The 13624-nt window shown below is 29.6% G+C and overlaps 1 protein-coding gene across 10 annotated transcripts in view; it reads left to right on the top strand.

Moving 5' to 3' along the window:
• LOC142324224 (uncharacterized) overlaps positions 1 to 13624 on the top strand; it is a 229709-nt gene that overhangs the window by 135401 nt on the left and 80684 nt on the right. For 9 of the 10 annotated variants that reach the window (XM_075365045.1, XM_075365046.1, XM_075365047.1 and 6 more), the window contains 3 exons: positions 215 to 454; positions 8493 to 8664; positions 10958 to 11198. In XM_075365045.1, coding sequence (XP_075221160.1) covers positions 215 to 454; positions 8493 to 8664; positions 10958 to 11198 — 653 coding nt within the window. The remainder of the gene's footprint in view (positions 1 to 214; positions 455 to 8492; positions 8665 to 10957; positions 11199 to 13624) is intronic. The other variant, XM_075365044.1, reaches the window with a different exon arrangement.

Here is a 13624-nt window from a genome sequence, read left to right as displayed (position 1 = left end):
ATTGATTAAATGTGGCCATTGGAATTTTATGTGTACCACAAATCCTTCAATTTTTTTTAAAGATGTTACTCCTTGAGACAGTCGTAATGTTAAGGAATGAAAAGGCTCTCATCTTACTTAAAACCAATTTGTTATTTTATTATAAAAATTACATTATTTGAATTTTCTAAATTTACAATAATATTCTACAGTAAATTTTTTATTTTGACTACAGGTAAAAATGATGGCTCAGTTGGCGGTGTACGATATTTCCAATGTGAAAATAAGAGAGGTATTTTCTCTCGCCTTACTAGACTTACACGTAAGCCTCTCATTGGTGTTGATGAAGGTGATTTGGATAGAACTCATGCTGCACCTACTTCTCAGGTTGCTTCTCCACGACCATCTGTATTGTCTCGTAGTTCTATTTCCTCACCTACCTCACCTTTATCAAAAACATCTGTTAATTCAGGAGGTATGTATAATTATACCTCTGTTACTGTTTGGTCTTTCTATTTTCTTATTTTTATTTTTTTATGTATTGTGGAATTCTAATAAGTTTTGCTTTCCATTTTTTAATTATTCATAGTTATTTTAACATTTAAAGTAACCTTCTGTATAGTGGCCAGTGATTTTCATATAAGTATAAAATTAAAAATAACATTTTTTGTAAAATATGATTAATAAAGACTTATCTTTATATTTTTTTATAATAGTTTGGATAGAAAGAAAAATAAATTAGTTCTTAACTATATTTAATAATAATTGTAGTTAATGTCTTAATATAAGTTAAAAACAATGCAGATAGAGAATGAATACAGTGCTCATTTGCAAGCTAAGGTAAACCCTTGGAAATTGTCATCAGGGACAAATTGCCCCTTGGCCATCATGCCTGGCAACACGGGAAGTGTGTGGAGCCCAGCAGTTGTATATGTAGCACAAGAGGCAGCTGTCTGGCTCAGAAGAAAGAGTTCTCTCCATGGTGCAAATTACATCATGGTGGAAAATTTCAAAATTAATATTATTATGTAGTTAAAAATTCTTACAGTTAAATTCTTGTAGTTAAAGAGCTGTACAAGTGTCTGTTAAGTGAACAATTTATCTCCCAGCAGTACATAGTGTGCTAATCTGAGCTGCGACAGTTTATTTGAACCATGGTCAGCAGTATCCAGACTTGCACTATCCACTGTAATTACCGTGGGGCAGTAACATGCAAAAGTGGAAACTAATTCGCTAGTTATAGTAGTAGCCCTAGATTTGCACCCTTTCTAAATTAAATTATGATGTTAAAATTTAAGTACAACATACAGGGTGTGTGATAATATGATGCTTGGATAGATATCATTCTTTTTTCTTTTTAGCCTCTGAAACCACTGTAAGGTATTACTTCAGAGGATGATATGTACGAATGTAAATGAAGTGTAGTTTTGTACAGTCTCAGGTTGACCATTCTTGAGATGTGTGGTTAATTGAAACCAACCACAAAAGAACACTGGTGTCCACGATCTAGTATTCAAATCCATATAAAAGTAACTGCCTTTACTAGAATTTGATCCTTAGAACTCTCGACTTTGAAATCAGCCGATTTGTGATGACAAGTTCACCACTAGACCAACCTAGTGTGGATAGATACTTTTTTATTTTTTTTTATATAACCTCCAGGACCACCGTTAGGTATTGTTTCAGAGGATAAGATGAATGACAAGTAGTGTGTGCCATGCCTGACCGGGGTTCAAACCCAAGACTTCCGGATGAAAGGCTGAGATGCTACCACTCGTACTATGGAGGCCGGCTGTGGATAGATACCTGCCTTTACACAGGTGCACTGCATTCCTAAAAGTAGTTTATCATGTTTCTATTTTTATGTGTACATCATTTTAAAAAATTACGATAAGTAGAGTTCATTGCTTATTTGTTAAATGTTTTTTTTTTTTTTTAATGCAATATATGATGATATTTAGATTGTATATTCAAACGGAAATAAAATAAGTGCTTTATTAGGAACAGTTCATTTTATATAATCTAAAACAGCCCTGAGCAACTTCTGTTTAGCTGATAAAGAAACAACTTGCAGAGTAAATCTTAAAATATGATGATATATTGTGTATGATACATCTAGGGCAGTTAATGGTTGTAAGTAATTTTAATCTCATTTAGGAGTTAATGATTTTTAGGTAGATTTCATAAGAAAACTACCCATTGTAATGGGTAACATGATTCGACTTCTGGAAAATTTCAACATATCTTTGTGTTTCACATTCCCCAGACCCCAAAACTACTATCAGTTGAAAATTTTATATATATATATATATATTTCATTTTCGCGTGGACACAATAACTGCCGTAATTTTGTGCCAATCACTTTCAAATTTATACATAAAATATAACGACCCAAAATCTTGGTCGAGTTCTTTAATGAGCATAATCGGACCATGGGGCTGGAAATGTGGGGGGGGGGGCTTTTTCAAAAAAACAAAATATCGCTATAACTTAACTTATTAAGTAAAACATTGAATTCGTTTAAAGTTCCTACTATTCTTTGGATAAGGAACTAAAACTTATCTGAGTAAAGTTTTTTGATATACCAATCATTGGCTCATGGGGGTGGAAAAAATGGGGTTTCGAAGACAAAAAAATCATACCTTCCTTAATAGGCACAGTATTGAATCGGTTTAAAGTGGTCGTTAATCCTCTAAGCATTACCTAAAACTTTTGTCTGTAACAATTTTTGATTTGACCAACCCCGTACGGCAAGGGATGACCAAAATGTTGCTGGAATTGTAAGAATATGGGGCTTGTCGTATGCTAAACATGTGAAACTTCTTTTCACATGCAACCATTGTCATATTCAGTAAATTTGAAGTTTTTCTTGACTTTAAGGTGGAAATGTTTTTATCTCCTACTTAGCATCTATGAAATCTACCTCCATCTTCTGGCATGGCGAAAGGAATTTTTTTATTTTGTATTATATAATGTTATTGAAATTTTATGATATTAATAATGATATGAGACAATTTCCTTGAATGGTAGAATGCATGCAAATTTTACATATTCTTTATCTTATTAAGCAACATAATGTGATAGATTAACTGAGTAACTTAAGTAATGTGTTTGTGTTTATCGTTTTTCCTTAATAAAGATTTCCAGATTTGTTAATATGTAACAACCTAGTTTTAATTTGTAATAAATAGTTATTATTATTATTATTATTATTATTATTCTTTTATAAAATATACTTGGTTCAGATCCTAGTAAAAGATTGTTGCTTTTATACAGATTTGAATGTTGTCTAACATTCAGACAATGAATACCTGTTAGAATCTAATGTTAGACAGTGAATACCTGTTTACATTGGTAGATGGGATTCAATTAACCACACACATCTCAGGAATGATTGGCCTGAGTTTGTATAGGACTACACCTCATTTACATTCTTCATTCATAGAGGGTAATTCAAAATTATAGAATCAATTTCATAACTCTGTATTCCAAATTAAGAACTAATTATACATGTGAAGTAAATTACATCTGGTAATACTCACAATAAAGTTTGCAGATACAATTCATAAATGTTCATTTGGCCCTCTCTGGCTGCATGGCACACATCCCACACGCGAGAAAGCATATTTTGTGTTACTAAGTTCACCGCAGTTGTGATACGATTCTGCAGGTCAGCCAGATTTGTTGGTAGAGCTGGTACTTAGACTGCATCTTTCACAAACTCTCATTAGAAAATAATGGTATTTTCTAATGAGATTAGGTCATCTTGGAGGCCAGAACTGAAGAGCGAGGTCTTTGTTCCTAATGCATCCTATCTATCATTGAGGTAGAGATTCATTTAGATAGCATCAAATGTCTAGGTGCCAACAGGGCAGAGCTCTGACCTGTTGAAAAATGAAGTCTTGTGAATCTTCATTTAGTTGAGGGAAAAGCCAATTTTCCAGCATGTCCTGGCATTTTATACCAGTAGCCGTGTTTTCCGCAAAAATAATGGTTCATAAACCTTAGTGACAGGGCGTAAAACACATTAACCTTGGGGGAGTCTCTCTCACAGTGCAGTGTGTCATGGGCATTTTTTAGACCCTGTATGCGAACATTGTCTTTTTACTTTTCCACTAAGATGGAATGTCACCTAATTGCTAAAAATTGAACTGCAGAAGAAAAATGTCATCCTCCATGTTTTCAGACATTTGATTATGGCTTGAAAAGTAAATGACACCTCAAAACATGCTAGATAGTTGGTTGAGGTACTCCAAGTTCTTTGCTCGGTCTATGGGTAGACTTTTTTTTACAAAACTTTCTTCAATTTGTCTCACGTTCTCCTCTGCCACACATGGTCGGCTCATGTTCTTGCATGGAGACACCCTGTTTGTTCAAACTGGTGAAACCATTGATATATGCTCTTCCTTGTTGGAGAGTCAATATTAAATTGTGGATGAAAAACATGCTGCATTACAGTTGCTGACTAAGATTTGCCATACTCAAGAACACAGAAAACTTTGTGTTGCACTGTGGCCATCTTACTCATAAATGACATGTAATGGCAGCGTAAGCACTCTTGTGATCATTTACGCAACTGTTGCGTAAATGACCACCTGGTATGGATATCACGATCATCTGGTATGGTTATTCAAAACTTTTGGAATTACTACTTAGGTCACTGATATACAATGAATAGTTCAGGAAATATAGAGTTACTAAATTGAGTCCATCACAATCATTTAGAATTTACCTGTATTATCATTATCTCATTTGGGTGGGTTTGCTTTTATTATTCACTAGTTGAACAGATTGCAACATACACATTAACAAACTCTAAATTAAATATATTTAACATACTTCTCCAATTAGAAAAAATGTTTAAATTATAAATTTATAGTTTGGAAAAAATCAGCAGTGTTAAAGTTAATTAACTATAGAAATTTAATATTTTCTGGATAGAATTTTATATTTAAAAAAATTTTTATTATAATTTATAATAAGATTAATTTTTATCCTTTCTTTGTTCTTGTTAAAAATATTTTAAAATATATATTTATTTATTTTCGTAATATGATTTGCAATGACAAGTTAACCATATGGGCTAAACACATATTTGGCAAATATAAAAATAATTAAAAATATAATTAGCACAACTGATTGATATATGCTAAGTGTATTTTGTGTTCTTGCCAATAGCAACTATTACTGTTAGATTCTGTTGACAGCAATAATTTAATATGATGAATGCTTTTGTTTTTTACTGAATTAAAAAAATTACCTTTAGAATATGAAAATGGATACATTTTGATGCCATGTCTTTTGTTTAAGTATATGCTGAGATACATTTATGTAAAAATGTGATGTATGTTTAAAATTTTAAATTCCATTGTAATTTTATTTATATTCATGATTAGAGATAATTCATTTTAGCATTTTGTTTTATAGGTTATTATATTTAACACATTGATAATTTTATTATTATTTGTAAAATTAATATTATTTTATTGAAATTTGAGATATTTATTTCTTGATTAATTAATATGTAATGAGCTGTACAATTGTTTTGGTTTGTTTTTTTTATTCAGCTTGTAGTTAACTATTTTGTTATAAAGCTGTCTATTTTAAAACTTCATGTTAGTGACGTGAACATTTTATTTGCTCAACCGAATTCAATTTCAATGATTGACGAACATACCTCCCCAGCTAGCCAGATTACCCAGCCATTACATTATTAAAATATATTTTATTTTTTCAGTTGCTAGATATTATTTTTAAATAAGACATTTTAAATTGTAGATAAGTATTCTTGAATTGCTAGGTTTTTCCAATTCCAAAGTTTTAAAGTAACAGTGACAAAAACAAGATTTAGAATATTTTCACTAAAGATATGTAAAAAATTTTAAGTCAGCAGAACCTAGTAACTTGCTGGCATTTGAGATAGATGAGCAAAGTTTTATTTGTTTTGTACAGAACTCTCATCTAGGTATGATATTTATATCCTTTCCAAGAGGTCATTTATTTTAACTTTTTGTTGAAATTTTTGTTTCTAAAAAAAGCATTTTTTTAAGAAACAAAAAAATCTCTTCACTCTTCACTGGTAAGCTGTTAAATTTATTTTTGCTCTGGGTTATTTTTTAAAATTTAAACATATTTGTTGTGTTCTATATCTTTAACTATTTCCTTTTTGAATGCAGTGAATTCTGGTTAATAGGATCAGTGGTTATTCGGGGAAGCCATCTAATTGGGGCAGTTTTAAAAAAAAAACAAATATATATTGGTATAATTCATGTAAAATTATGCCATTTTAATGACCCAAAATCCACTTATAAGGCCCTCTAGTTTGTGTGTTTCTTTAGTTTACTCAAAAAATAACAATTTTATTAGTGATATGAGTTGTTTAACTGTTATTTAAATTCTGTAGGGAGGGAGGTTACTTCTTCTTAACCACTGGGAGAAAACAAAAAAGCGTGGTTGACGAGTCTAATTTTCTGTGATTGGCTGAGTTGAGACAATGAGTTGCAGCAAAACTCTAGAAAGGTTTTCCTGCTTATTGACAACTGTGCTGCACATCCTAATGTAAATTTACGAAGCATTCAAATTGAGTTTTTTCTACCAAATACAATTTTAATTCAACCACTTGACTTGAGTTTAATTCATTGCTGATAGTTGGGAAGAAATAAAAAGTATCACAGTTAGAGTTTGTTTTGCCAAATGTGATTTAAAAGTTGATGCCAATGATGATGCTAACTAACGCTAGTCTATGGCAGCAGAGTTAATCTTTTTAACAGTTTTTGATGAAAACGTTGAATGCTAGGATGAAAATGAAACTGGCAATAACGAAATTATCAAAAAGATTGCTCAAAAATTGGACAAAATTGAAGATGATGAAGACGAACCAATCATGAATTAATGAAGTCAATCATATATCTACAAAAGGTACAAAAGATTCATTGGTAGATTTCATTTTTTTTTTTTTTTTAAGAAGGCAGTGAAGGAAGCATGCTTGCAGAACTTCAAGATTGTGCCAGATTTGTAGAACAACAGGTAATGAAAGGGAGATGACAGATAAAAGTAGAAGCAATTTTTTAAATGTTTAAATAAGTAAGAGATGTTAAAGTACATATTTTTGTATTTCATTGACCATAAAAGGTACTCATTAGTTTGACTTGAACTCTATTTTCTTTATTAAGCTTTGTCTTTTTATTAATGATGTAAGACTACAAAAACAATACAATAATTTTGTAATTTAATAAAGTTTACATAACTTTAATACTGAATTAGAAATAAAATTCTGAACAATAATATGTTAAATCATGTTTAATAATTAGTATGTATGTACTGTATTTGTGTATATGTCTCCTTTTTTGTTAATATTGCTTAATAGGGCCATATTATCCTGGTCCTGAAGTTGTCCAATTATCCAGAATCCATTTATACTGTTCTACCTTCTGTATTTCCATTCCTCAATTAATAGATCCCCATTAAAAACCTACTAATGATGTTTTTATATGAATTTGCATAGTATCTGACATTTATCTAAAACTTTAACGTATTAAACCCCTTAATTTCCATTATTCTTGTACTAAACCATATATTTTAAAAGCCTGTATTTCTGCCTTTTAATTCTCTCTATTACCATGTTTTGCTGATGTGCAGCAATGCATATCATAAATACTTTAAATATTTGCTGAAAAACTATTAGACATATTTTTCATACTACTAAATCTCTTTTCTGTATTATATTGTTTTTTTGTTGTGCTTCAACTTGTGATACATAAGGTTCATCTTTGCTTAATACACCATTATCTTCCTTTTTGTCATATTTTTAGTAATTTATTTCACACTTATTTATTATTAAATTAATTTCTTCTTCTGTCAAGTAGTCAAGTAATCTATACAATTTTAATATTTCTTGCATTTCATTTTAGTTTTGAGCTAACAGAATAGCAATCGTATAAGTGAATCTTAACATATTTTTTCCTGGGTATTTTTCTGCTTTCAAACTTTTTTCTTATCTTTTATTGCCTCAGTTTAAAAATAATAGGATTGACTACATCTACATCTTAGTTTTTTCATATTAGAGCTTACAGTTTTTAGTCTTTTATTTTAATCACGACTACCTGATTGTTGTTCAGATTACAAACAACTTTCTTTGTTTTTCCACTCTCTTTATTCTTAATTTTTTTAAATTTTATTCTTCTCCATTATTAAATGCCTTCCAAGATAATATGTGAGTTAAGCTTATCTCTAATACATGTTCTATTTCTGATGTCAAATTTTTATTCATTTGATATACTATTCATCTATAAATTATCCTAGTTATTTTTTGGATGTATGAGATGTGAAACCTGCAGATATATGTACCTGTCTGGTACTTTTTTTTAGAAAATTCATATACAAGTCCTATTATTTTGAAGTATGTATGAACTGAACAAACTATAAAATTGTATGATAAAATTTAAATTTAATTACTGCTTAATGTTATTTATATTTTTTATCAATATATCTTTGTCATGTTATATTTTTTCCAGTTAAGGGAAGTGATTTAAAAGTTGGTGATCGAGTTATTGTTATGAGTAGCATGGGTTCAAAGGCTGGTATGCTACGATATCTGGGTACTACTGATTTTGCATCTGGTGAATGGTGTGGTGTTGAATTGGACGATCCTCTTGGCAAGAATGATGGATCTGTTGCTGGTACAAGGTAATTATTTTGATATACATTGATGTAAAAAAAAATTATAAGATTAATTTATAATTCTGTGATTTAACGACTTTGAAGAATAAAAACCTTGTAACTTAGCATAAATCCTTATATATAAGTCCATGCACCATTAGAATGTTTTGGATAATTAAAGAGAGATCCTTCAAATAAATCATGCAAAAATTATAAATGTGTGTATCAGTTAAAGCTTGATAACAGCAGCAGTAAGGGTCAACCTTACCTTTGAAAAACACGTAAATAATTAACAATAACATACCTGTTTACACCTGGTGTAAACATGGTGATTGCAGTTGACTAAAAGCTGGCAACCAATTTTTTTTACATTCTTCAAATCATTTTCTTTCGAATGAAGTTATTCACTTAAAAAACGTATAGTTGCAATTCGTTAAATAAATAAATTACAATATATTTAATTAAAGGTAAGTGCAGCTAATTTTTACTAGGCAACCCAGCAGTAATGTATTAAATTATCATTAATTCATTCATTTAAATCAGGTTTCATTAAAAAAAACAGATACCTGCAGAAATCATCTGCCAGATCTTAGACTATTTAGAGTTGACAGATTTTCCAAATTGAATTATCAAGGACACCTTTAAGGTTGCTGATAACGGGATTGTAATCCAACGATTTTCTGTTTTTCATGTGCTAATTATGCTTGTAGATTTAACATCTCTCCATTGCTTGACCAGGGTGTATTGTAATAAAACCCAATGGCTGAATGGTGAATGGGGAGACAGAACCGGGGACTTATTAGTATTAACATAATATTATAAACTTAGCTGGTTGAGCTGAGTTTAAAACTGTCTACCTTTACATGGAAGGCATCACAGATTTTCATAATATTTATAATCTTATTCATAATACTTAATAAAAATAAGGAAATACTTTAAATATCATAAATCTTCTTGTTTTGTAAATTTAATCCCTGTACTGTGAGAGTTATGTAAATTGAAAATAAAGGCTTGTAGCAAAGTATTTTCTTCATTTCACGAAAACTCTCTTGGATTTGCTTAGAATTCAGTTTAAAAATCCTTACTAAAATACTCACTTATTTCTGACTAGTATATTTTCTTTATGACTTGATTTAAGCACAGTTAAAGGTAAATGATAAATTGGTTAAGACAAATTAATTAAGGAACTTGGCAAAATTAAATATGTTTGTCCAAACAGAAAAAAGTAAACCAATAAATTAATTTTATAGGTTATGTCTTATTTTGTAATATGGGATTTGAACATATTACCTGTGCTCACGTGTATTTTAGTAAATTAAATGATGATCTCTAGAGTTATAAATGAGAATACATTTTCCAGAAGTAAATGTTCTTGAACTGTGTAACAAACTATATGCTTATTTTATTGAATTTGATTATAATTCCTTTTAAAATTTTATTGCTTTTATTTATGTAATTAATATTTTTAACAGATTTTTAAGGAATTTGGATATCACTACTGCACCGAGTCATGTTTGTATTAGTATGTATGTAAAAGATTTTTTCGTCCACTCTACCGGATGTAAATCTTACCTGATTCTGACAAATCTTGGCGGAGTGATGTAAACCTATTGGGAATAGAGTCCTGTAGATTTTCAAGTGAATCAGTTCACAGGAACTGGAGTTAGAGCCAAAAAAACTGACTTTTCATTACTTTATTTTGATCTTTTCCATTATCTGTCCACTGAATTGAATCATCACTTAAACTAAAGCTTTCAAAAACTACTGCCCCATTTAAGTATACACCAAATACTAAGTTAATTATTTTAAAATGTATAATAAACATTATTTTTAAAATTATAACAATAATACAGACAAAAAAAGCAAAATAATTAGTTAAATATTTAAAATAAAGTAAAAAAGTTATAAAAGATATTTTATAAAAAGTTTTGGTAAAATGTACTTTCAATAAAACTGTATGTGCTATGATCTAGTGTATTTGATTTATACTTAATTGGAGTTTTAGTTTTCATAAAAGGATTAGGTTTAAGTGCATGATTTAATTCAGTGTGACAGATAATGTGAAGATCCTGACTGAAGTTTTAACCGATGATACCAACAATTTGAAATACAAAAAAACACCAAAAGCAATATTATTTTCAAAGATCATTACAACAGTGCAATAATCTAACATCCTTTTTTTCTTAAGTAAAACTGGAAATCCGCTGTTCTGACTAACTTACTGTGACAGAGTTTGTTAATTTTAATATATTATATTCTAATGTTAATTTATAGATTTTAATTTACCCTTCATATTGTACAAAGTGATTTCTTTAAATAGGTATTTTGATTGTCTTCCAAATTTTGGTTTGTTTGCACCAATACATAAAGTTAGTAAATCACCATCTGGCAACCGTAAACCATCTACTCCAACATGTGTTCTTCATCCAGGTGGCATTACTAAGAAATTGCATCATGGTGGTTCTAGGGAGAGCCTTAATTCAACTACGACTACTGCAACGGCTGCTTCTTCTATTAAAAGTGCATCCAGGGTAAGACTGGGTGTAAATTCATTACAAAAGGTACGGATCCTAGCACTATACTCCAACTGACCTAATAATAATGAAAATAATTATAGTAATAGTAAAATGGTTTTTTTAAACGTTATTTCAAACAGATCTTATAACCTTCTTTGATTTCCGAAAATTAATATTTCTTTTAAAAAATACTGATTTTTTTATAAGCCTAAATATATATTTTATTTCTATATAAGCATAGGCTTATATGGAATTAGCCATCATTTTTAAATATGTAATTTCTAATAAGCTGTCGCTTGTGGATAGGTAAAATTGAATATTATCTGCTGGGAAAATACTATTCTCAATCCTGAAATTGTACTTGATACCCTTTGGAATATTATTTAATTTCTCGGCTTTCTAACCTATCTGTAAAAGTTCAAATACAAAGTAATTATTGAGAAATTTTGAAAATAAATATTTATTACTAAAAATAAAATTTGATGTAACCTCTTATTAAGTGTTTTTAAGCTTATACTATAAAGCAGAATTTTTTTAATTAATAAGGATTTTATTCAAATTTATTGTACTTAATAAAATATTAGAATCATCATAGTTAGCATTTTACATAAATGTATTGTAGATTAATTTATTCTTAGTAATGCATTTTTTAAATTAAATTATATAATACAGTACAAATTAATTAATATATTAAAAGATCTTTGAACCAAGATAAAGGGAAGCTGACTTAATTTTCATTTAGAAAAAATTCAATTAATACTCATTATAGTAGCAAACATAGTATAAATGTTATTGCATTTTTGTGAATTAAAAAAAGAAAGATCATTCATTTATTGCATGAAATATTATCTGTATTAAAAAATAAATAAAAGTACAGTATTAAAATAAAGTTAATTTTTAAATAATATAAAATTTTTTATACTTTTCTGAAAACATAAAATATATTTTAATAATAGTTTTAAATACCATATCCAAGGCATGTTTTTAGACCATACACATGGTCTGTTTTGAAATAAAAACAAATCTGAAAAATATGAACAAATTTAATTACTTACTTGTAAAACTTATATTTATTTACTACTTTTTCTACATAGCTGCCTTCAATTTCAACACATTTTTCTTAATGCTTCACTATCTTCTTCATTCCCTCTTCAAGAAATTCTGCTGCCAGTGACTTAAACCATGCAGTAGCACCATTTTTCAATTCATCACCATTGTCAAACTTTTGTGATGCAAGCCACTGTTTAAGGTGAAGAAAAGAAAATAATTGCTGGGAGCTAAGGCAAGGCTGTAGGGTGGATGATTGAAGATTTTCCAACAAAATTTTTCTAGTCGCCTGACTGCTGTGTGTGGTCAGGAGTTATGAAAAAACAAAATCCTATGGTAAAAAAGCTACTGTCTTTTACTGTCTCTTGGTAAAAAGTTACTGTCTTTTGGGACAAAAAGAATGTGTCGCTTTTAACTTTACTGACCGCAGAACTACTGTGCCAATATTGGCACAGTAGTTCTGCGGTCAGTAGCTTTACTGCGGTCAGTAAAGTTAAAAGCGACACATTCTTTTTGTCCCAAAAGACAGTAACTTTTTACCAAGAGACAGTAAAAGACAGTAGCTTTTTTTACCAAGAGTTCTTGTTTGAACTTCTTCAGTCTAGAACATGTTTACTGCTGCCATTGCATTGACTACTGCTTTTTCTTGATATATGGATAAAAATTTCTGGTTTCATCACTGGTAACAATGTGAAAAATTCATCATCTTCATTTTTGTAATGTCAAAATTCATCCACTGTAGTAAGATATGTCGGTTAACATCTTCAGCACCCATCTGGAATACAATCTTTTATAGCATATTTTTCAAATACTTCATAAATCAAAGATCATGAAACATCAAAGACAATTTTGACATGGTGAAGTGCTAGTTTTTCTTGAATTTTTCATCAACTTTTTCAATCAAATCATTATCACTGACAGCCAGCCAGCCATTATGTTCTTCATGATGAACATTCATTTGCCCATCTCAAAATGACTTCAGCATCACTCTCAGCATTCAGCCCGTCAATGTCCGAAATTTTCCTGTGAACTTCAGCTGAAAGATTTTTTTTGCCATAAAAAATCAGATTACTCCTTGTACTTCACACTTGGCAAGATCACGAATTGTAATGCTCATTATAAATGGATCAATATAAACAAAATCAAAATAACTAAATTGTTGTTCTAACAGCTGACTTGATTGAAATATCTGTGCTAGGGAAGTACCATTTGTTTATATCATGTATACAGGTGGCAGATATAAAATTGTTTGTATTTTAAAAACAAGCCTCATAATATTAATAAACTTCAATGTAAAATAAAAACTACTTTTTTTTTATTAATTTTTTTTTTCTTGAAGCCCAGTCTTTTTTGGGTCTTACAGTATTCTGGCATTAATATCTCATATTTTTATGAATTCACCTGCTGGAAAAGAATCCTCACTT

This window comes from Lycorma delicatula, chromosome 4 (genome assembly GCF_047948215.1).
Source record: "Lycorma delicatula isolate Av1 chromosome 4, ASM4794821v1, whole genome shotgun sequence".
Classification (NCBI taxonomy): Eukaryota; Metazoa; Arthropoda; class Insecta; order Hemiptera; family Fulgoridae; genus Lycorma; species Lycorma delicatula.
The sequence above is the reverse complement of the archived record's forward strand: the minus strand, read 5'-3'. Positions and strand labels throughout refer to the sequence as shown.